The sequence below is a fragment of the Triturus cristatus genome, chromosome 3_2 (genome assembly GCF_964204655.1).
Source record: "Triturus cristatus chromosome 3_2, aTriCri1.1, whole genome shotgun sequence".
In the NCBI taxonomy this organism is placed as follows: domain Eukaryota; kingdom Metazoa; phylum Chordata; class Amphibia; order Caudata; family Salamandridae; genus Triturus; species Triturus cristatus.
In genome coordinates this window covers 329,905,636-329,931,657 of record NC_140584.1, presented here as the reverse complement: position 1 = coordinate 329,931,657, position 26,022 = coordinate 329,905,636, and the positions used below count along the sequence as shown (strand labels likewise).

Genomic DNA, 26,022 nt, shown 5'->3' with positions numbered 1-26,022 from the left:
AGTTCCTTGGTTCCTTCTCCTCAGGCAGAGGTTCGTCTTGTAGCAGGATCTAATTTCTTAGGAGCAGGGCTCCTTCATTTATACCATAATTCTTTTGTTTTCTCAGGCCAGGGGGGCCCTTGCCTAGCTCATTCCAGTTCTGGAGCACTTTGTTTACGCGATGCAGGCTCTTTCATTCAAGGTGCAGGGCAGAGTCCTCAGACGCTCCACAGGGGGCGGAGCCGGCATCGTGGGGGCAGAGCACAGCCCTATTCAAAGCTCAGGGGCACTCCTCCCACCCATCTACCTGGCGATCATCCTATTCTTTACTTGCCTACCTGGCCCCGCCCATCTGGGTGCTTCCAGTCCTGTCACTCACGCAGCCAGACAGCAGATACACATCGCGCAGAGGCGGCTGAAATGGTTTAGGCAAGCAAAGGCCAGCTTTCTAAAAGCGGCATTTGCAAACACGGAATATTAAAATAAACCTCACGAGAAGGTGTACATTATTATTCTGAGTTCAGGCATACTAAACTCGATCTCCTACCATGTTCCCTGGGCCTGTTAGGATCATAGGATGTAACGATCTTAACAGCCCATTCTGGCCTATGAGAACAGGGTAGCCTTACATAGTGAAAAACGAATATGGCGGTAATTCACTATGAGGACAGGCCATACATCAGGGCTTGTCCTACCTTATACTTACAACGCACCCTGCCCTTGGGCCTACCATAGGGGTGACTGATATGAAGTTAAGGGAAGGTTTAGGGACTGGCAAGTGGGGGCACTTGCGCAGTCAGCGCGACAGTACCAGACTGCACGCGGGTTCTGCAGTGGCAGACCCTAGACACATCTTACTAGGCCGCTTCTGTGGGTGGCACAACCAGTGCTGCGAGCCCACCAGCGGTATTTGTATTTACACGCCCTGGCACTCCTGGTGCACTTTACTGGGGTCTGATAGTAAACCAAATAAGCCAATCATGGATTTCAATCAACATATACAATTTACATAGGGAGCACTTGCACTGTGGCACTGGTTGGCAGTGGCACAGTGCTCTGAGCGGCCAACACCATAAAAACACATGAGGCACAGCGACAAAAAGAGGAAGGGAGACTCACGCCAAGGTGCCAGGTCTAACACGTGTCCCCTCCAGCTGAAAAGTGGGGAGAACTACCCTACCCCAGGGAGTTCCTCGTCACTAAGGCGGAAAAATCTGGACAGACCGTCAGCATTGGCGTGATCTGTACCAGGGCGATGTTCCACCGTGAAATCCATACCCTGTAGGGAAATGGACCACCTCAACAGCTTTGGATTCTCACCCCTCATATGCATCAACCATCTGAGGGGCCTGTGGTCTGTCTGAACCAGGAAGTGAGACCCAAACAAGTAGGGTCTTAGCTTCTTCAGTGCCCAGACCACAGCAAATGCCTCACGCTCAATAGCACTCCATCTCTGTTCCCGTGGTAGTAACCTCCTGCTAATAAAGGCTACATGTTGATCTAGGCCCTCCTCATTAATCTGTGAAAGAACAGCCCCCGCACCATGCTCTGAAGCGTCTGTCTGAACGATAAACTCTTTGGAGAAGTTGGAAGCCAAAAGCACGGGCGCCGTGCACATAGCAGCTTTCAGGGCCTCAAAAGATTTCTGACAGGTGTCAGTCCAAATCACTTTTCTGGGCTGCTTCTTAGAAGTCAGTGATGTCAAGGGGGCAACAATGTTGCCATACCCCTTGACAAACCTCCTGTAGAGTCCGGTGAGACCTAGGAAGGCTCTCACCTCCGTCTGGGTTTTGGGCGACTCCCAATTCAGGATGGTTTCTATCTTGGGCTGAAGGGGTGCCACCTGGCCACTCCCTACTTGGTGTCCCAAGTACACCACTGAACCCTGCCCGATCTGGCACTTACTCGCCTTGATCGTGAGGCCTGCCTTGCGCAGTGCCAACAACACTTCCCAGAGGTGGCGCAGGTGTTCCTACCACGTGGAGCTGAACACCGCGATGTCATCCAGGTAGGCGGCACTGAACGAATCCAGCCCAACCAACACCTGGTTGACCAACCTCTGGAAGGTGGCAGGGGCATTCTTCATCCCAAAGGGCATAACCCGGAACTGGTAATGCCCATCAGGGGTGGAGAATGCAGACTTCTCTTTGGCCCCATCGGTCAAGGCGATCTGCCAGTACCCAGACGTCAAATCAAACGTGCTGAGGTAGTTGGCAGCCCCTAGCCGATCTATGAGCTCATCAGCTCTGGGGATGGGGTGTGCGTCAGTCCTAGTGACCGAATTGAGTCCTCTGTAGTCCACACAAACCCGGAGTTCGGGTGTGGCTCCCGGCGCTGCAGCCTTTGGGACCAAGACCACTGGGCTGGCCCAAGGACTGCTGGAGGACTCAATTACCCCGAGTGCAAACATCTTGGAGACCTTCTCCTTGATGCAGGCCCTCACCCTGTCAGTCACCCTGTAGGCCTTGTGCCTCACAGGTGGACTATCCCCAGTGTCCACATCATGGACGCACCAATCAGTGACACTGGGAACCAGGGAAAACAGGTCAGAAAATTGGCCCAGCAACTGGCGACAATCATTCTGTTGCTCTGCGGTCAGGGCGGAAGAGAGGACGACACCGTCCACTGACCCATCTTGCTCCTGGACTGACAGGCGGTCAGGAAGAGGCTCGGTCTCCTCTTCCATCCCAGCATCTGTTGCCAAGAGCATGCCCACTTGGGACCTCTCCAAGTGGGGCTTGAGGCGGTTGACATGTAGGACCCTCAAGGGGTTCCTAGGAGACTTCAGGTCCACCACGTAGGTAACAGGACTCTTACGCTCCACAACCTCAAAGGGACCGGTCCACTTATCCTGGAGCGCACACGGCTCCACTGGGGCCAAGACCCACACCTTCTGTCCAGGCTGAAGCTCTACCAGAGTGGCGTTCTGGTCGTACCACCGCTTCATCTCCTCCTGGCTGGCTTCCAGATTTGCCTCAGCAAGTTGTCTGAATCGCCTAGTCTGAGCCCTGAAGGCCAGCATGTAACTATATACATTATGGGGAGGTTTCCTGGGAGATTGCTCCCAGCCTTCCTGGACCAGACTTAGAGGTCCTCGCACTGGGTCGCCGTACAGAAGCTCAAAGGGACTGAACCCCAGAGACTTCTGTGGCACCTCACGGTAAGCAAAGAGAAGGCATGGTAAGAGGACGTCCCACTTGCGCCTCATGGGTCCTTCTAGGCCCATTATCATGCCTTTGAGGGTTCGGTTGAATCTCTCAACCAACCCGTTTCCTTGGGGGTGGTAAGGTGTGGTGAACTTGTATGTTACACCACACTCTTGCCAAAGGGATTTCATGTACTTGGACATGAAATTGGTACCCCGGTCAGACACCACCTCTAGAGGGAATCCCACTATGGAGAAAATTCCCATCAGTGCTCGTCCCACCACGGGGGCCGTCACTGTCCTCAGAGGGATGGCTTCCGGGTACCGGGTGGCATGGTCCACCAGGACCAGGATGAACCTATTGCCCATCGCTGTCCTGTGGTCCAGTGGCCCTACAATGTCAATCCCCACTCGCTGGAATGGGGTACCGACCACAGGGAATGGCTGGAGTGGAGCTTTCTGCTTCCTTCCACTCTTTCCACTTGCCTGGCAAGTCTGACAGGTCCTGCAGTGAGTGTCTGAACTCCTGCGCATTTGAGGCCAATAAAAGTGGGTGACAAGCCTCTCAAAGGTCTTGTCCTGCCCCAAATGCCCTGCCAATGGCACATCGTGAGCCAGCCCCAGTAGGAAGGCTCTGAATTCCTGGGGTACCACCAGCGCACGGGCTGACCCAGGCTCAGCAACCTTAGGCTCTGTATACAGGAGGTCGTTCTCCCAGTAAATGAAATGTGACCCAGACTGATCACCTGCGGCCTGGTCTGTAGCCTGCTGCCGCATACCCCTTAGAGAAGGGCACTCCTTCTGTGCCTTACAAAAGTCCTCCCTGGAGGGACCTCCTTCCTGCTGCCAATGGGTCAGCTCAGGCAGGTCTCCCAGTTCAGCTATCTGCTCCCCAGTAGGCTCCAGGGCATCCCCCTCGAGGTCTGCTTCCTCCTGGGCCGTGGGAACTTCAGGGGCTGGTTTCCCGTGCCCCCTCCTCCTTCTCTTTAAGGCCGGTCCCTGGGCCTCCCTCTCAGGCTCCAGGACCTCTTGAGCACCTTTACTTGCTGCCATGGATCGTGTGGTGACACACGCCCAATCCGGCATACCCAACATCTCCAGGTGAGCACTCCGCTCCACCTTAGCCCAAGGCGAGCTCTCCAAATCGTTCCCTAACAGACAGTCTACAGGCATGGCGGGCCTCACAGCTACCTGAAGAGTACCAGAGACCCCCCCCCCACTCAAAGGGAACCTGAGCCACTGGGCAGTGGCTCTCTGTGTTGTCAGCGGCAACAACTGGATAGAATGCTCCTGGGACAACCTGCTCTTGAGACACCAGGTGACACTTGACAGCTGTCACACTGGCTCCTGTGTCTCTCAAAGCTTCCACTCTACGGCCATTTATGGTCACCCACTGCCTGTACTTCTTAGTGTTCTCAGGCAGCTGGGTTTGGGGGACCACTTCACAGTCTCCTAATGAGACAAGGGACATCTCTGTGGGACCCCACCCACCTTGGACACCCATCTCCTCCCCCAAGGCTACACTAGCCACCTGCCGGGGAGTAGCACCAGTGGGTGCTGGTTTACCAAACAAAGGACATTTCATATCAGAGGCATAATGCCCCATGTTACCACACTTGTAACATTTGATGGGCCCCTTCTGAACAGGAGGACCTGTCGGGGCCCCGGACGGTTTCTGGGGAGGGGGAGGCTGAGAACCATTCCCTTGGTTCCCTTGGGGATTACTTTGGGGCCTTTTTGGGAACTCCCGCTGGTTACCCTTGTCCCCCCACTCTTCTGCTGGGGACCCTGCCCACCTTTGGCGGAATCTCCCACGTGACCCTTGTGGACCCTGGTACTGACCCAGCGGTCCGCCTCCTCAGCAAGCTTCCTAGGGTTAGTCAGCCTACTATCAATCAGGTGTTGGCGTAGCTCAGGAAAACAATTACTGGACAAGTGCTCCCATGCCATTAAATCAAGAAGCCCTTGAAAATCATTAACTTTGCTACCCTTCACCCAACCATCCAGTGCTCTGCAAAAAAAGTCACATACTCAACATACGTACTGTTTTGGATCTTGGTGCAACCCCTGAACCTTTGCCTATACAACTCAGGGGTCAACCCATACCTAGACATCAAAGCAGCCTTCATATGGGGATAGGAATTATGATCATCTGAGGGCAAATCTAGCAGTGTATCCCGCCCCTCACTAAGGAACCGTCCCCACAACCCCGCTCCCCAATCTTTCTCAGGGACCCGGTGGGAAGACATGGCTACCTCATAGGCCTTGAACCACTGCCCTATGTCATCATTTTAAAAAAATTCCTTAACCACATCCTTGGGTATGTAAACTCTCGCTTCTGCCTGCACTGACGGTGTGCTGCCACCAGAGGGAGTAGACTCTAAACTTTTAGCTTTCAGATCTAATTCCCTCAATTTCATTTCATGCTCCATTTGGATTCTTCTCTCTTCCAGAGCCAGCTTTTTACTCTCTAGCTCCAGTTGCCCATTCAATTTTAGTTTTGCCATCTCCATTTCATGAGCTCTGGTTTCCTTCCTGTCGGCCAACTCCTCTGGCGACAGGCCTCTCCCAAAACTCTGGACACTTTCTGCTGGCTCAACAATTACCACATCTCCTGGGGCCCTTGACTCAATCCAGGCCCTCAGTGCCTTGAGTAAATCGGTCTTGAGCTTACATCCAACAGTGGGGACTTTGACTCTCCTGCAGAAGCCTCTCAGCTGGTTCTTGGTGTAGGTCTCTAGTCTCTCTTCTTCCCATTCAATACCTTCAATGTCAGAGACTACAGATTCTGCTCTCTCCACCACGGCTGAACCAGGCATGATTTCTTTAACAATTGGCGATTTCCAGCAAAACGAAAAGTAAAAAGTATGTGGGTGGCTACGTTATGGGTCTGAGCTCACTATGTGGTGTTTCACAAAAAATTGCTGTACACAAATCACAAATGCAAATTCAGAATCCTCACCGCTGACCACCAATGTTAGAATCCAGATTCTCTAGTTGGCACCAGTGGGTACTAATTCCAAGCAGGAAACCTTTCTTCCAGTCAGGGTAAGGGGTTACACTCCTTTAATAACCCCTGCTCACCCTCTAGGTAGCTTGGCGCGAGCAGACAAGGCGTTATCGCAGGCGTAATGGTTAAGCAGTTGTGATCACATACATCAATTCAATGTTACCGCCACTAAATGGACTCCACACGGGATGTATCAAAAATAGACTTCTTTATATAAGCAGACTTAATCACAAGACCCAATATCGTGTAAAACGGGCCCACAATACTATTTGTCAAAAGAGTTCTTAGTTTAGCGTATGGTTACACGGTCCGTGCACTTCGTTCCCGGTTCGGATGGGGGAACGGGTCTCACTTGCTCGGCGGCGCTCCAAGGGGGAGCGTGCACCTCGAGGTGCGATCGGGCACAGTACCTTATTCTTTGGAAGTCAGCGCGAAGGCAGCGCAGCTTTCAGTGCGGGGATGCGAGGTTGTCCAGGCGATGCGTACTACGGTACTCGGCGACCTTGGGTTTGCAGGCTCAGAAGACGGGCATCCGGGGCACTCTTCAGCTGGTGGCGGCGTTCGCGCCGTGCCGGTGGTGGGTCACTTGAAGATCACGCTGCGGGGCACAAACACTCGTATGCTCCTCACCGGGGAGACGCACGGAATCGCCACACGCGCCGCAGCTTTCCCCAAAGCAGAGGGAAGGCGCGTACGCAGGCAAATGTGGTTCGTAGGGGGCAAAGCAAGTACGGTCACAGGCCTTCCTTCACGGTGCGAGTTGCGACTCGTAGGGGCCAATAGTCACGATGCTCAGGCGGGGTGAGACCCTCCTTTGCGGTGCGAGCTACGGCTCGTAGAGGGGCCACAATCACGTTGTTTGGGCCGGACAGTGGGTGCAAGCTTCAGGGAAAGTGCGCTTCGGTTGGGAAGCGCCGGCAGCAGTTCTCTTCCAGATGGCAGGGAAAACGGTCCGTTTTCCTGCTCTCCCACACGGCGGTGAAGTCCACTGGTCCTGGGACTTCGTTCAGGGGGCAAGCTCCGCACAAGCCCTTGGAGATCTTAAACAGCACAAGTTGAAGCAAAGTTTATCAGCAGTCTTTCTCCTCTCCTTCAGCAGCAGGGCAACCACTGTAGGCCAATCCCCCAGGTCAGGGACAGTACTCCTCCTACAGTTCCTTGGTTCCTTCTCCTCAGGCAGAGGTTCGTCTTATAGCAGGATCTAATTTCTTAGGAGCAGGGCTCCTTCATTTACACCATAATTCTTTTGTTCTCTCAGGCCAGGGGGGCCCTTGCCTAGCTCATTCCAGTTCTGGAGCACTTTGTTTACGCGATGCAGGCTCTTTCATTCAAGGTGCAGGGCAGAGTCCTCAGACGCTCCACAGGGGGCGGAGCCGGCTTGTGGGGGCAGAGCACAGCCCTATTCAAAGCTCAGGGGCACTCCTCCCACACATCTACCTGGCGATCGTCCTATTCTTTACTGGCCTACCTGGCCCCGCCCATCTGGGTGCTTCCAGTCCTGTCACTCACGCAGCCAGACAGCAGATACACATCGCGCAGAGGCGGCTGAAATGGTTTAGGCAAGCAAAGGCCAGCTTTCTAAAAGCGGCATTTGCAAACGCGGAATATTAAAATAAACCTCAAGAGAAGGTGTACATTATTATTCTGAGTTCAGGCATACTAAACTCGATCTCCTACCATGTTCCCTGGGCCTGTTAGGATCATAGGATGTAACGATCTTAACAGCCCATTCTGGCATATGAGAACAGGGTAGCCTTACATAGTGAAAAACGAATATGGCGGTAATTCACTATGAGGACAGGCCATACATCAGGGCTTGTCCTACCTTATACTTACAACGCACCCTGCCCTTGGGCCTACCATGTTGCCCTTCACATTGTATATAGCATGTGACCATGTGATGTCAGAACCCTTGTGAATGCACTGTGCAGGCTTCCCTTTCGACCTCACCCTTTCCGAACTCGTCACATGGGGGGGCATGGTGAGTGAGCCTTGCTGATCCCATCCCAACCTCTGTCGTGTTGGCATAGGGTGGGGTGGGTGGCTGATCTGCATATGGCCATGGTCAGTACAGGGTGGATGCCTGAAGCGTCCAGGGCTACCTTTGGAAGTGATGCTACTGCACGTCATCTTTAGTGGTGGACGCTGCGTTTGGCAGGGCTTTGACTGCACATGCGCCAGACACCACACAAGCTGAGTGCCTCAGCCTTTCTGACCCTCAAAAAAAAACACAGCAACTAGTAAAAAAACATATTTATGGGAATATTTTTGACATTTAACCGCACTTAAAAAAAATAGGAGTCCCCCATGTTGACGAGCCAACACTGCTGTTGTAGGAGCCTCCTCATATGCCTTGGGAAACATACATTCTCTTCCCAAGGCAAGGATAGTAACTTTGATTCTGACACTCTCTTCAACCTTCACAAAGAGACATTGTGGAGGGTAAACACCAGAAGCCCTGTCAAGTGTCACTCATCAGGGGTCACACTAACGTAAATGCATTAGCCTTCTCGCACTGAAATAATTTGTCACAAAGTGTCAACGTCTGGCCTGTGGCAAAAACCCATCACCCAACTCACCATGAAACTGCACGATTTTCATTGTTCAACTTTTGGGGGGAGGCATGCGGACCTTGAGTGGTGTCTGCAGTCTTTCTTTGGCCATACTGGGTCTGTGGACCCTAACCAGGCCCGGCTATCCCGGAGATGGCCAGTGGACCTCAGACACTGAGAGAGAAATTCTGGGTTTGCAAGTCCAGCCCATGGTTCAGAGACCTAGTTAAATAAACACATTGTTGTACAATCAGGGGCAGAATTGGCCTCTTTGCCAAACCACCCACGTCATCCTCGAGGTTAGGGGACGCTCCAGCTCCTCCAGTATGTCACCACTTTTTTCCATGACCCAGGGACTGAGCCCCGATTCACGTTATGTTGGCTGCAACAGAAATGTTCTTAGACAATAAGGAGAATATACTCCCTTATCCAATGAGATACATTTCTTTAATTCCTACTGGAGCCTGACTGGGAATCACAACTTTGTTGCCCCCACCTCACCCCACCATTTAACTGACATGCTTTGGAATATTCCTCACCAAACTTTACATGTTTAATATAAACTGCTTTTGTTAATTGTCTGAGAAGTTCCGTGTAGAGTCGGCAAACAGTGACTAAGTTATTAGCAAACCAACAAATGTAATGAAAATAGAAACTGAGTGTTAACCATACCTGCACAGTCTCTGTTGCTGACAGTGTACATTCTAGGTGTGACAATGCACTATTGTTTTCAGTGAAGTAACATTTTATACAGTACCTTGAAAGTAAAATGGTCCCACGCCGAAAGTGGATGGGCTGGGCGTCTCTGTTTTGTTTGATCTGTAGTCACGTGTAGAGATACACTGAGGGAGAAATGGCACATATTAGGTGGTTGCCTGCTGAGTCAGAACAGACAAGGGCTAGGGGGGGGAAAAGGCAGCATTCTAGGTGAGGAGAAGACCAGGCTTGCATAAGACAGGGAGCCAGACACAGATGCAAGCTCCCGCTCATCACCAGACCATCCATGACAGAGTTCACGCTTTACACCACTAATGCCATTAATACTCTGGTATGATCACCAGCGGGTTGGATGGTACGAAGTATTTACCTCCTATTGTAAATACCAATACCTCAAGGCAAAATATTTTTCAGTGAGATAAATGCTTCCTATTTAAAGATTTCATAATGAATTGGAATTTAACAGCACATCCATAATATGCCCTACGTCTACACACCATGCGAGTTCCGACATATATCACAATTAACTCCAGTCTTCCAGCCTATTGCTGTATCAGCCTTAATAGAGGGCGTCATTAACATAAGCTCCAATCTATTCTCTCCTACAAATCCTTCCATCTCTAATCAGCATGTCACCAGTACTATAAGCTCCAATGGATACAGTCCTTTAAGCCAGGGGCGTAACACAGGCCCCCTCAGCCCACGCGGTGCGAGGGGGCCCCAAGCTCCAGGGGGCCCCCTCAGCACAACACTCTTGCCAGAGAGCTCTTAATTGAGCCCGGAGGGGGCACCTTCACATTCCTTGCAGGGAGGCCCCATCAATTTTCGTTACGCCAGTGCTTTAGGCCTAAAACACACATTTCTTCCCTCACTCGGTGGTTTCTTTGTAGAAACGCTCCATCTGAAGATACAGCTCCAGAGATTCCAAGACACAGGCTTCAACTGAAGATACAGCTCCAGAGATTCCATGACGCTGGCTTCAACTGCAGATACAGCTCCAGAGATTCCATGACGCTGGCTTCAACTGCAGATACAGCTCCAAAGATTCCATGACGCTGGCTCCAACTGAAGATACAGCTCTAGAGATTCCAAGACACGAGCTTCAACCATCTATCAGCAACAATCAGAGCCATGGCGTCATTTCATGGAGAGAACGCCAGTGCCTTACCAGGAGTTTTCCTCAGGACCGGTTTAGGAGAGTGAAAGAGACTGCATCTGGGTTTGATAATAAGGGCTACTTCCTCCCATATGACCACAGAGGACCTGCAATTCCTCCCACCCATTTGTTATGAACACCAATGTACCCCAATTCAGGCCTAGGTAGCTAAACAACCTTTTACCTACATCTGTCTTACCTTGCTCTGCATAACAGTTCTAGCACTGACCTTTTACCCAGTTATGTGCTGAATAAATGTCGATCAGTTTCTTGGAAACACCATGAATTTATTCTGTGTAAAATGTCATGGTCATCTTCACCCTAGGGCGAAAAAACTAATTTGCATAGTCGTAGGTATTGTTCTAGGCTCATTTGCATAACCATACTTGTTAGAATTGGGGGTCTCTAGTTGGCGCAGGCAGGTACTTGTGGCAAATAGGGACCCTCGCCTCTAGTCAGGGTAAAGGGGTACACTCCTAAAATAACCCCTGCTCACCCCCTTGGTAGCTTGGCACGAGCAGACAGGCTTATCTCAGAGGCAGTGTGTAAAGCATTTGTGAACACGTACAGTAATCAAGTGACAACACTACAGAGGGACACCACACAAGTTTTATATCAAAAATAAGTATTCTTTTTATAGATTTACCACAAGACCATAAACGACAAAAATCCACAATACTGTTACTTTAAAATGGTAGTATTTAGCTTAGTTCTCTTCAGTTCTTAAATGCAACATTTTAAGTCAATGTACCTTTAGATGCGACAAGCAGGGCAATGAAATTGTTGTAACGATGTTGATGCGATGAAAGTTTGGTGCAAAGAAATAAAGACGTGAAGATCTTCCTGATGCGGCACGCTTCTCCGATGTTGCGAGAGATCTCGGCTTGATGCGTCAGCTGCAGCGGCGACACCCTTGTCCAGGGATACGACGACAGCAGCTTTGGCGGTGACACTCTTCTCCGACGTTGCGAAACGCTTCCGCTCGATGCGACAACTGCAGCGGCAACACCCTTGTTCCGTGATGCGATGACAGCAGCTCCGAGGGCAGCACGCTTCTCCGTGAATCCGAGGCGCTTTTCTTGATGCGGTGCAATACGACAGCTACAGCGACGACATCCAAGATGCGACGACAACAGCAGCGACGGCGACACGCTTCTTCCTCGATGCGAGACACTTCTTGTGATGCGGTGCGATGCGACAGCCCCAGCGGCTGCACAGGCGACACACTTCTTCGACGTTGCGAGACGCTTCTCTCGATGCGGTGCAATATGACAGCTACAGCGGCGACATCCAAGTGGCGACGGCAGCAGCAGTGACGGCGACACGCTTCTTCCTCTTGAGTTGCGCTTCCAGCTCCTTGCGACACGCAGTCCCTCAGAAGGCCCAAAACAGCAGCAGGCACTTCCAAAGAACTCTTGGGGAGCTGGTGGTTGAAGTCTGTTGTCCCTGAGACTTCAGCAGTTGGCAAGCTCTTCTCTCAAGTCCTTGGAGATCCTTACAAGTTGAAATAAGCACACAAAGTCTCTTCTCCTTCATTTGGCAGTCAGGCAAACCACTGCAGGCCAATCCCCTAAGCAGCACTTCAGCTTAGGGATAGTCTCTCCTCAGTTTCTTCAGGTTCCGCTCCTCAGTAAAGGTTTCTTCTTGTTCCAAAAGTGATCTAAATTCTTGGGATCAGAGTCCCACTACTTATACCCCAAACTGAGGGCAGAGGGGCCTTTGCCTAGTCCAAACCAGTTCTGGTCAGTCCTGGAGCACTTTGTTTACATGACTCCTTCTTTCCTTTCAGAGTGCAGGGCAGAGACATCAGACGCACCACAGGAGGTGGAGCCAGCATTGTGAAGGGAAGGCCCAGCCCTATTCAGGTCCCAGGTGCAACTCCTCCCTCCCATCTAGATGCAGATCTCTCTATTCACCACTGGGCTGCCTCACCCTCTCTCCTGGAATTCCCCAGCCCTGTCACTCAAACTCCAGACAAGGAATACAAAGCCTAGCAGAGGCAGGTTTGAATGGTTAGACAAGAAAATACCTACTTTCTAAAAGTGTTATTTTCAAACACAGAATGTTAAAACCAACTTCACTAAAAGATGTATTTTATCACCCTTAGTTCAGGCATACTAAATTTGATTCTCTACCATGTTCCCTGAGGCAGTTAGGATTATAAAATGTAATAACCAAACTGCCCATTCTGGCCTATGGAGAACAAGTAGCCTTGCAATAGTGAAAAACGAAAATAGCTGTAATTCACTATTAGAAAATGCCACACACACCAGGGCATGTTCTATCTTATACTTACAATGCACCCTGCCCTTGAGCCTACCATAGGGGTGTCTGATATGAAGAAAAGGGAAGGCTTAGGGACTGGCAATTGGGTGCACTTGCCCAGTCAGCATGACAGTACCAGACTGCACGCAGGCTCTGCAATGGCAGGCCTTAGACACACTTTTACAGGCTGCTTCTGTGGGTGGCACAACCAGTGCTACAAACCCACCAGCAGCATTTGGATTTACAAGCCCTGGGCACTATTGGTGCACTGTACTAGGGTCTGACAGGTAAACCAAACCAACCAATCATGGAATCACTAATTCATACATCAATTTACAATAGGGAAAGCATATGCACTTTAGCACTGGTCAGCAATGGTAAAGTACCCAGAGTCATAAAACCAACAAAAACAGGTCAGACAAAATGCAGGAGGAAGGCAAAAAGTTCAGGGATGACCCTGCAAAAAGGGCCAAGTCCAACAATACTCATAACACACCGATTATGTAAGGAACCCCGAGGCTATCTTTATAGTATAAAAGACCCATACCAACACTAGATAGACAGAGGAGAAACTTCACGCTGACACTAGACGCTGAGGTCTCGGCCTGCAGAAGCTCCAGCACGTAGTGGTCCTACATCCCTTGTGGGGTGTCCAACTTGAGACCAAGACGGGGTCCTTCGTTCTCACCCATCAGGTAATGGGGCTGGCTCTTTCCTAGGGGATTCTTGGCTTTACACCCACATATGTGCTAGGTACACTTAGGTACACTTAGGTAGGGTTTGCATCGTAGGAGTACACTTGATTACGATTGCTGCCATGTATCGATATGCCTGCATATATTTACTATTTTAGCACCATGATAGAATTCTAAATTTTATTTACTCTGTCGGTGCTTGTGATCTTATATATCTGTTTCTGTCTAATGATAGTCGCAGCAAACATGTTTTATCCTAGAATGACACCGGTTCAATAAATGCTTATTGAAAACATCCCCATCGTTTATTCTGTGTATCTCTCTGAGACCAAGTGAACACGAGTCACTGAGAGAAAAGTACTGTGCTGGTTCCACGATCCCTGAAGGATCAAGGGTTGTCATGTTCGATAGTGGCCAGAAACTATTTGCTCCTGGGTAAGGTTAGGGGTCTTATGGTGGCACTGTGAGCTAGCTGGTCTATAGGCTAACATATCCTTTGGGGATGTCTGGAATCAGTCTGAACACCAATCCCTTAGTTTATGTTGTCTAAATGCGCAGATCCTATGTATTTTTAGGAACTACATGACACATTGACTAGTGCAGGTGGCCCTGGGGTATCGGACGCAGAGGGGCCCATAGACAGAATCACCCACCTCTAGGGAAATTCGGTGAGAGGGGGTGGTAATGCTCTAGATGTATTTCTGTGCCAGCTGTTCAAGCAACAGCTCTCATTAACTAAGAAGGAATCACTGATATATTGTAGACTCCACTGGGGTATTTTTTCTGGCCACTGGACCCCTTTTACTCACCCCTCGGGGGAGTTTTTGGCTGTTATACTTCTCTACTCTCTAGTCCGGTAATCAGCATTTATTGGTATTATCAGCAGCATTGATACACACATTAGACACTGATGGCCAGGGACATTATGGAAGGCAAAGCAGATCCCAGGGAGAACTCCAGGTTTCTAGATTTGCATGCATATAAGAGAGATCTCCAGACTTTGGGACCATTGAAATACATCTCAAGCATCCATTCTACTGGATGACCAATGGTCAGAAAGGTCCTAATTGCAACACGCTTGGCCAAAGAAGGTACTGCACGTATCACAACTAACCAGCCGCCTGTATTAAGGGCCTACAAATTTAATTCTTTTTGGGCTTAAAATTGTAGGAATACCTTGAAATCTGTCTGTGCTTTATGAAGCACCATAATATGTATGCAGTGGTATTACCTTGGATTTAAGGAGACCGTAGGACAAGGATTGATTAGGTAAAGAAGGACCTGGTTTCTCAAACATCGAAGTTAAGAGAAACTTTTGAACTCATTTTTCGTAAGACAATAGTCAGGCCGCATCGCCCTCTGCAAAGTAATGAGCTGGTGGCTGACTTCAAGGTAGTTGCACTCTTATGTGGGCATTTTGATCTATTAGCATATATGCCCCCTCTTAAGACCCTCCAAAATTCTGCTCCTTATCTGAAAATGTGCCTTGTCACGTCTAGCTGCAGTGTTTGAGGGTCTTCGGCTTGCCAGATATGCATGACCTCAGTGTGGGTCAGTTTCATCCCTGAAATTAGGCATATTTAGATCAGGTGCCCCAGGAAGAGGGACATGTTAGTTCTGCAGCTCTCTCGGTGGCATTCTCAACACCTATTTTTCCTGCAGCTGGCTGCCCCTCAAAGAGAGCGCAACGAGCCAAATTCACAAAAGGACTCCATACTCATGGCGGAGTTTCCGCACTCGCGGCGGAATATCGGCAATGAGAATTCTCATTGCGGAGACTCCGCCACGAGTGCAGAGACTCCCCCACGACTGCGGTGCCCCCGCCACAAATGTGGAGGCTCTTTGTGAATCAGATCCAAAATGTGGGAGAGTGTGGTGGCATTCTCTGTATGCATCTGCTGCATCATGTGTGTGCACACTGAGACGGCATTGTCTGATGAAGACATGGGATATCGGTTTCCCGGTGAGCATCTTCTCTAAGGCGTGGCTGAACATGACTGCGCACTCTAGGCCTAAGGCTGCTGAGGTGCCTGGTATCTGATATCACAAGTCACCTCAAATGAGAACATTATTATTATTCATTCTGTTTACCTTTTTCTGACACATGTTTTCATTTTTGGAACTTGCTTTGAAGGTCTGAGCAAAGACCTTTCTCTACATTGGTCTTTAGCCCCTAAACATTGAGTGTGGTTTCTGTTTTCTGAAGTTCTTGAGGCGGGTAGACCTATATTTGACTCCTGCGTCACACTATAGGTGCCTCCTGTGAGTACCAACTTCCGAAACCACGAGATAGTTTACTCAATGTTTGCGATCTAGAGTCAGTCTCCCAAATGACCCTCTCGTTATAGTAGAGAATTATTTTTATTTCTACAGTCAGCTGTTTGTTGACCAGCCACGTAGACCACAGCTGCAACCTAACAGCACGTACAATGGTCAGAGGAAGCTGACGTATCATCTTGTATTAAGCGATGGACGACAGCCATGAGAGACCATTTGCTCACTCGCAATTTGTACGTCACACGTCTCTGGTTTTGAAACCCGCAAACAGTACATTTGTTTTGTAGTTCACAAGCAGGTGAGCCTGCTCCTCGTGCATCACTGCAGAGAGCTGGTGTGATCAGCTCGTGGTCTGAGGAGGAGAGGGCAGCTGCGAGGGAGAGGGAAGAAAACAAGGCTATGGCTGATGCCTGGGCGAAATAATTAGTCTGAGACTTGGAAGGCTCATTTCAAGCACAAGGCGCAACATCTTCAAAATGTCTTGTCTGAGGACCGAACACAATTAGGGGCATATTTACAAGGGCATTGCACCACCGAGTGTCACTTTTTATGACGCTCCAGTGGCGCAATGCCCTGCTCCATATTTACAAAGGGGCAATAAGCCAATTTGAATGGCTTAACGCCGCTTTGTATGTATCGTACCCTTTCACACAGGTATCTGCATGAAAGGGACGCACAATGAGTTGTTGCTGTGGGTGTTTCACTGCAAAAACCATTGCTTTTTGACGCTGCCCCAGATTTACAAGGATCTGTAAATCTGAGGCAGCGCCAAAAATTAACACCCCTAAAAAAAGGCGTTAGCTTGGTTCAACAAGGAAAATTACTTTTATTTCTCCTAATTTTAGCTTTTTCTATGTGTACTGCATTCCACAGCACACATAGAAGGAGCAAATCACAATTAATGATTGTTTAGATGCAGGAAGGTGTCCCTTCCTGCACATAAACAATCACCCCTGTAACGCAGGCACCCTTGCACCATGGCGCAGGGGTATCTGTGTTGGAGCTAGGTAGCTTTTTTCAGCGCCAGCGCTAGGGGAAACACAGAGTGCGGCATTTCTTTATTGAAATGCCCCTCACAGTGTTGGAGGTTTCCCTTCCCTCCCTAGTCCCCCCCACCTCGTGCAGAACAGTAAAAAAAAACTTTAAAAAAGCATATAGGAAACAGAGAAAGCGGGATTGTTTCGCATGAGTGCTGTCACATTCTTGCTAAACACTCTGGTCAGATTATGGAATAAAGTCACAGGCAGTACCAAAATTACAGATTTTCATTTAAATGCGTTTGGGCGGAAATCAGATAATGCTGACATTCATTGTAACATGGCTGACTTTTCGTCCTAGCTTTTATGAACAGTTAACCATGACTTTGATCCCTGAGTGTCACAGTATTTACCAGGTACCCCTTTTAAGTTGACAAATAAAGCTGACAAATTGCACACCTCCCAGATCTACCAGTAGCAACCACCCCATCTGGTGTTAATGCTGTTTTCAAAGCTCTGATTCTGCCCACCAGCTACCCATTACGTGGATGGCAAACCAACATTTGAAAGTGGGGAGCTTTACTGAATTGGCGCTACAACACTGGCTGTGTTGTGTGTTGGTAGGGCCTTACACTGGGTGTCTTTTTTCAAATATTTGTCTACTAGCTGTCAATGAATCCCATAGCTGTTTTTTAACTGTCTCTTAAAATAAATGCCGAATGTATTAGCTCAAAGGCACAACCCTTGCTGCATGCCATGGTCTTCAACTGAATTAACAGGCCTTCCTGCTTATTAACACAACGAACCTGTTTAATTCCTGGACGTGGCTGTTTACAGATGTTGAGGGTGTGAAGCATCCGTTGTTGCTTCTGTGCATCTGGCTGTCACAACCGAATTCCAGGTATTATACTGAGCAAGCCCAACAAACGCTACTGTAAGCCAAGAGCTTTCCCTATTGGACATAGTGCATGAGGTAAGTCTCATCAATGGCTCTTTTGACACCGAGCCCGAATGAGTGAAGCTCTTAACCCTCTGCAAAGTGGTCTGTAGATCATATGCACTTCTGTTCGATGCCACTGGCCCTTTGTTCTTTGTAATGCATCCCTGTTTCAACATTCCTACCACCCATTCAGCTGTGAGGTCTATGTCACCTTGAATCTTTCACCCTCATTTTGATTTCAAAAGTTGACAGGTGTGCCGAACAATACCCATTTGTGCATATTCTTGACTTGCAGGTCTCTATTGAGCCCATTGCTGTCTCGGAGTACCCTGTGCACACCTATTAATGCATGCTAAGAACCCACACTGTGTTTTAGCATGATGGAGCATGAAAGATGCGAGTTGTAAGATGATGGTAGCATGAGTTACTATCAGAGTGTCACAGAAGAGTACTTACTAGTCTTTCAACCAGCACCCAAGCTTGCATAAACTCTCGCATCTTTCAAGTGAAACAGCTTTTGGTGGAACAATCTAGATTAATATCTAGAACTACATTGAAATCCCCTGCCAAAATGACAGGGTCAGGGAAATCCAAGAGTTCTGTAAGCAAATTACCAAATGGAGTAGGGTCATCTAGATTAGGGCCGTAATAGCCAACCACTGTATAGGCCTGGTTATAGCATTTTATCTTGGCTATTGCCCACCTACCCGCCCTATCTACTTTACTATACTGTATTATTATCTGGGGATTCGGTCTCACCAGAATCGCAACACCTCTGATGGTAAGCTGTTGATCAGTGAATACCGCTTTCTGTATCCATTTCCTTGATTTAAGAATCTCTTTAATCTCTTCACTCATTAGATGGGTCTCTTGTAAAATTATAATCTCGGCTGGGGCGTCTTTTAAATATTGCAACATCTTCTCCCTTCTATGTTTCATTCTAAACCCATTAATATTCCATGATAGGATTTCTATCTGTGGTTTCTGGCTGGTTATCATCTTTTATTTCTTAGAGTCATTATCTTATTAGAGCCTAAGTTACAACTTTTTAGCTGAGGACCAATTTCTTTTGTCTTTTTTACCCACTGCTCCCTCACCCGTGCACTAATATCTACCCTTGACTCTCAACCAGGAGAGTTAAGTGGTGCATACTGAATGCAGAAGAGTGACAAAAACGCGGGCCTATCTAACGATTTAAGAAATTCCGCTGCGTCTTCTACCCGTCTGAAGTTCTGCAGTTTGTTGTTGTGCATCACATCTCAGCTGGGCCATTGCCCCCATTTTGTGAAAAGGCTCAATCATATTACCCAATTTCCACTTCTCATTAGCCGTAAATTGGGAGATGTCAGATCTTATTTCAAAATTCATGCCATCTGCTGTTAATGTTTTCTGTTTTAGGGCCTTTATAAGAATTTCTTCCTTAACCTTATATGTTTTAAAGTTAACAAGAATTTTCCTTGGTTTTGTCCTATTCAGGGTCGCCTTAAGTGGGTCTCTATGAACCCTCTGTATATCCTCCACCAAGTCTTCTAGTGTACACTTGATCTGTGTACTTAACTTCAAAAGTCTTGCTACAAAGGCCTTCAAATCCTTGACATCTGAACCTTCTGGGATTTGTAATATACGGAGGTTGTTTCTTCTCATGTTGTTCTCTAATGATTCCATATTTTCTTTCCATATCACCTCATTCCCCTTTAATAGCTTGATCTCCTTAGTGTTGGCTTCTGTTTGAAATGTAAGATCCTTCACTGAGGTTTCCAACTGAGTGATCCTACTGGCGAGATCATCCATTTTTTCTTTCTAGGCTGTCACATGCTGATCTTATCTCTCTTTGGTTTAGTTCTGAAACTTTGAATCTATTTCTCACCTCAGTTGTTAACAACCAAATTAAGTCTGTAACTGATTGAGACTGTGGTTGAGACTGTAGTTGGGGTTGGGACGTAGCTTGTATATGTGGGTTATACTGTGCCTGGTTTACCCCCTCCCAAACTTCAAGAGATAATGGTGGGACTTCCGAGGGTACCCCCTCTAACTCTAGCTGCGTTTCACCAGTCTGCAGAGTACAGGGCTCCATAATCCTAAGGGGGGGATGCACTCTTTCCTCTTCCTGTAATCACCTGGGCTCCTCCAAAACGGCTACTTCCTGAGACTCTGGGAGACTTGCCAACTCCTGAAATCTATTTAGACTTATTATATCTCTATCCTCTCCCTGTCTATTATCTGGACAAGCTAGAGCTGGGTTTTTTAATAACAAGGTTATTGGCACTACTTTAAAGAAGGTCCTTAGTGAAGGTGTAATCCTCAAATTTGTTGTCGGGATCTCGCCTTTTTTTCCTCGCAACTTCCTTCTTCTAGGGTTCTCCCAGTCACTTTCTTTTATGCCATCTTGTTTTGATGCAGTAGCCTCTGCAACCTCTGTGTCAGACCACTCGGTCATCACTTTAACTTTGGCCCCCTTAAATAGTGTAGTACAGAGAGTTGGTCTATGGATCACACTATACTGTTTGATGATGATATAGTAGGAAAACTCGGGATGGAAACTCAAGAGTTTTTTGAGGAAAATAGAGATGCAGCACCAATAAGTATAGTTTGAGATGCCTATAAGGCTTTCTTAAGGGGGAAAATAATATCCATTCAATCCCACAAAAATAATCAACGGAGAGAAGAGATAGTGAGTATTAGCAAGTATTGAGAGCAAGATCTGGCTTTTAGAACAGCAGCTGTCTGAGAATGGTATAGCAGAAGGACCCTTGCAAACCTCTATCCAGGCTCTAAAAAACGATCTTGCAGGGGTGGTGGAAGGCAGATTACAAGAAAGGTGGCAAGCAAGTAAACTTGCCCATTTTAATTATGGAGAAGGATGCGGTAAATTACTTGCGTGGATGGTCAAAAATGACCAGGCAAAATACTTTATTAAAGAACTAAAGCAAAGAGGCACAGGGAGTCTCATTGTGACAAGAGAAGGTATAGAGGAGGCTTTTCTGAACTATTTTGGAGAAGTATACTCGGAAGATCTAACCACGATGGAGGGGCAGGTGTAAGAATGGTTGGGTCAAGATACCCCACGAAAAGTTCCCGAAGCCCAGAGAGAAGCTATTAATAGTTTAATAACAGTAGGGGAAATACGAAACTCCATTAGAGCAGGGAAATCAAACAAAGCAGCAGGTCTGTACGGTCTCCCTATCGAGATTTATAAAAAGTTAGGGGAATATTTGGCCCCGATTAAGGTCAAGCTGTTATCATCTATGTTCGAAAATGGCAGGGAGATTCCACGGTCCTGGGAAGATGCCACTGTGATGTTTATACTAACCTGATAAACCACCAAATTGTTGTGAATCTTACAGGCCTATCTCGCTACTTATTTCAGATTACAAAATCTTTTCGAAAATATTGGCAGATAGGCTTAGTGGGGTGGTGGGTAATCCCCTCCATGAAGATCAGAAGGGTTTTGTACAAGGCAAGGGAATTAAAGATCTTACATATAGTTGAATCGGGCCATAAATATAGCCACCATGTATAAAGTACCACTGGCAGTGACTACAGTGGACGCAACCAAGGCCTTTGATGGGGTAAATTGGTCCTATCTACAGAAGATTTTAAAATTATCTAATCTTGGAGAGAATTTTTGCAGGGCAATAGATCTACTATATAAAAGTCCTACAGCTAGAATTTTAATGAATGTCAAAATCATTTAACATCTTTAGGGGGACAAGGCAAGGGTGCCCCTTATCTCCTTCTATTTGACATATATATTGAGCCTGTAGCAGAAAAGATAAGAAACCATGAGAGTATTTCCTCTTTTAAATTCCGTGGATGGGAGAAAAAAGTTGGGTTATATACCAATGACCTGGTGGTTTACTCCTCCTGTTGCAGGGATTCTGCTTATGCGCAGAACTATGCGCAGGAACCGAGGCCCTCAGTGAATTGTGGTGTACCAAAAACTCACCTCAGAACCCAGAACCCCTTATCCGGCCAGCATCAGTGTCCCATTCGTTATCCGAGGTTTAGCTCGGCGGTCCCAATGTATAGACAACCCAGAACAAGCGACTTAGTATATTTCTCAGGAATGGTGGGAATCAGAAATACCTTTTCGTAATTATTCTCGTATCAGTCCACAACAGAATAAACAGAGACACGGTAAAAGTTTAAAGAGTTTATTTTATAAACCTCGTGTCCTAAGATGCAGCAGTTTGGCTAACATAAGCAGACAAACGATTAAAATCAAAACCATCAGCATAGTTACAATACCATAGAAAATGAAAGCAGTGATCATACTAAAATGACAGTGGATCTAAGCCACCTTCCTTTCTCTAACACACTAATAGTATTATTATTAGACTAATAAAAGGTCTCTAGGCTTGAATGGGGAACCCCATACCGTAAAGATCAGCTCAGTGAGTTCACATCGCAGGATAAGCTATGCTCTGCTCCTGGGAACGCTCTTCTTCCGAATGTCATGAAAACATGTAACACTGCAATATTAAAAGCACCCGACTTTCAGGTATTTGCAGCTGCATGCGTGTTATGGCTAAACTAGTGGGCCGATCAACCTGAACTCAACAACATGCACCGTCTAGCGACCCAAACTGTTTCTTTACACTGTGTACAGACCAAGGTCGCTGCTCACTGTTTGGGATGTTAACAACAGACAGTTCTCATGTGAAGCAAAGTCGAGTAAGCATTTCTCAATTTAATAACATGTGACTACAGTGTCGTGTGCAAAAGCAGCAAAAGCAGCAAGATGGCTTTCTAACATCTAACGCGGTTGTGCTAACTTAGCATTGTACATATGTAGATAACGATCTTCACTACACTCCGAAGTTGACACCTCACTACCTGTGATTTACAAACTAGCATCGTGGTTCGGAGCTATCTCAGGATATGAGATAAATGAAAGTAAAACAGTAGTAATGACTTGGAATATTAACTCGCAGTTGAATTGTATCCAAGAGGAGATGAGATACTTGGACATTAAGTTTGTTTCAAAAGTAGAACTAATCCCGGAATCCAACTTTTATAAGATCAATAAAGAAGTGGAAAAATTATTATTAAGTTGGGCCCATCATCCTTTGACATTATATGGGAGAATCAACCTTGTGAAAATGTCCTTTCTTTCTAAGTACACCTTCACGTTTCAGAATATTCCTATGGCGTTTAAGGAAGAGTGGCTCAAAAAGGCTCAATCCAAAATTACCAGCTTTATTTGGGCCTCCAAAGGAGTCCATATCGCAAGGAAGAAGCTAAGGCGGTAGTATGATAAAGGAGGTCTAAGATTGCCGGATTTATCGTATTACGCTTGGGTATTTCTTTTAAAAGCAGGGAAAATGCTATTTAGTATACCAGATATTTAATATGTCGGGAATATGTTTAAGGCAATGCTCCAGAAGGTAGAAGGGGGTGAACATGGGTTTATACATAAATATGGAGACCAGCGTTTCTTCAAAAAAGTGAGACTTAAGTTCTACAGTCAGCTGCGGAGATATGGTATAAATTCAGGAAATAAGTACAATTAAATTATTACAGTGGAATGGCTCCTATCTGGAACTCACCCGGTTCTCCGGAGTGGTCCAAGGATAGCCTGGCTCTCCCATTGAAAAAAGCAGGAATAGTACACTGGGGACAACTGATATCAGATGGGGCCCTGATTTCCTGGGATGAGTGTCAAGGAATAGCCAATAATCAGCTTTCAAGATTTAAATATCTGCAAATAAAAATCTGGTTTCTTTTTGTTGGTCCTGGAATATCAAATGATTTGGAATCTAGGATGACGACGAATGCGACTCGGAAAAAAGAGGTGGCAAGCTGGTGTTGGCTTTTAATGGATTTAGCAGACGGAGACTTCGAGCTACCATCGTTACTGTGGGAGAAGATCTTGCACGGAGAACAGATGGAAGATTTATGGCAAGTATCTTGTAACTTTCTATACTACACGGTTCGTGCTGCAAATTTAAGGTGGAACCACCTTTTCTGTCTTCACAGAGTTTATTGGACTCCGTATAAGCTGTCCAAATTGGGGAAAAGCACCACGCCAAGATGTCCAAAGTGTGGCAAAGAAAAAGGAGACGACACTCACATGTTTCTGGAATGCCCCGAAGTCTAGGGTATTTGGGTGGGTGTGAGTAACACTATGGTGCCAATTACGATCCGTTAAAAATTTTCCCTGTACGACTCGTATCCGGTCTTTTTACCGTACGAATCGTACAAGTGCCGTACAAACTGCCAATTACGATTCGCATGGGAAAAAGACCATACGAATCGCATTGGGAATAATGCCCCACACGTCCTCGGGTCGGAAAATGTGTCCGACACGTCCTCGGACGAATCACCGTACAAATGTGAAAAGTGAAGTCCGACCGCGGAATCACGATCCATCCCGTGCGTCAGAAGTTACAACCGTATGGAAAAAACACTGTCCGCACCGAACACCCACAGCAACCATGGAGACATGTGCCCGCATACGCGCCCAACACCCCCCCAACCCCGTACGTTCGAGTCGTACCCCCGTGTATGTACACCCCCCGTGTATGTACACCCCCCCTGTATGTACACCCCTGTACGTGTCGTACCCCCATGTATGTACACCCCTATACGTGTCGTACCCCCGTGTATGTACACCCGTGTACGTGACGTACCCCCCGTGTATGTACACCCGTGTACGTGTCGTACCCTCCGGGTATCTACACCCGTGTACGTGTCGTACCCTCTGGGTATCTACACCCGTGTACGAGTCGTACCCCCCCTGTATGTACACCCGTGTACGTGTCGTACCCCCACCCATGTATGTAGGGTGCGTACCCACAGCGCGTAGCATACATACACGGGTGGGGGGTACGACTCGAACGTACACGGGTGTACATACACGGGGGTACGACATGTACACGGGTGTACATACACAGGGGGTACGACATGTACACGGGTGTACATACACGGGGGGGTACGACTCAAACGTACACGGGTGTATACATACACGGGGGGGTTCGACACGTACGTACGGGGGCTGGGGGGGGTCGGCGCGTACATACGGGGGCTGGGGGTGGGTACGGCGCGTACCGGGCCACCTACTCTGGTCGTTTCGCGCCGTACTTCGCTTTTCCGGCACTTTTTGGGTGCCGTGAAAATATCGCCGTCCGGACTGCTGTCGGTTCGAATCGTACTTCCTGGGTCGTGAAACGCTGCCTGAAAGCGTCCCGACGTCACGTCGCAGCATTCCCGGATCACATTCGTATGTATATTTTCGTCGGTCGGTGTTTTTTACGATTCGTACGGAAATGGTGTTTCCTTGCGAACCGTAATTCCATGTTTGTAAAGTTTTCCGACCGGGTACGAGTCGGATGGAGAAAACTCTCCGACCGACGGTTCGTACCCGGTTTTTACCGGATCGTAATCGGCACCTATATCCTTAATACTTGGAGAGACACTCCAGGTAAGCAAAATTCTTGTCTTCTTTGGGATTCTGGAGCATTGTGAAGTATTGTCAAATAACACTAAAAAATTGATTTTCTATCTGATACTTTTGGCCCGTGTAGAAATCTGTAAAAAGTGGGTTAAATCCACTCCCCCAAATAAAATAGAAAGGATGATGTCAGTAAAGTATACTAATCAGCTAAATAGGATATCTAAGAATAAGGGTAATGAGTTTTGGCTTCCCTTTGAGAACTGGGTGAAGCATCTCACTTAAATTCAGTCCGATGATTAGGCCTCTATACTGTACTGCTTGATTACTTCTTTGGTGACTTCACAGGTGGCTTTGTGAAATCAAGTAACTTATGGTTGGAGAATAGTAAGCAAGTTACAGAGTGACCCATCCTTGGTTTAGAACAAAGATCTCTGGCTGGTGCTATTCTAAGGGAAGCCCCGGAGTACGTAATATTATCTATTGTTAACCGAGGCAAATGAGGGCTAAAAAAAGAAAAAAGAAACAGTACCAGACAGAATGGTTAGTTTTTTGTCCTACAAAAGGATCTGGGCCGAGCTAATATTGTATAGTATTGTATTGTAATTGTATTTGTATAGCGCTTACTACGCCTGATGAAGTGTCAACGCGCTTTTAGGTGAATAGCACGCTACTCCAGAGCCCAAAAAGGATAAATGGTGAATTAGTATTGGGAGAAAGGAAATCAATTTGAGCGGTGGACATGTGAGCTTGTTATATCCAAAGGATAGTGGAGGGATAGAAGAGGAAAGGGTTTGCATTTATATAGCGCTTGCTACCCCTGATGAGGTGTCAAAGTACTTTTCAGGAGGTAGCATGCTACTCCGAACCCAAACAGGATTAGTCGGGAATTAGTATAGGGAAATATGAAATTAAT

At 47.5% G+C, this 26,022-nt stretch overlaps 1 protein-coding gene across 2 annotated transcripts in view; it reads right to left on the bottom strand.

Annotated features, from left to right (window-relative positions):
- LOC146857293 (uromodulin-like) overlaps positions 1-26,022 on the bottom strand; it is a 331,179-nt gene that overhangs the window by 57,948 nt on the left and 247,209 nt on the right. For both annotated transcript variants that reach the window (XM_085647791.1, XM_085647792.1), the window contains one exon: positions 9,444-9,528. In XM_085647791.1, coding sequence (XP_085503917.1) covers positions 9,444-9,528 — 85 coding nt within the window. The remainder of the gene's footprint in view (positions 1-9,443; positions 9,529-26,022) is intronic.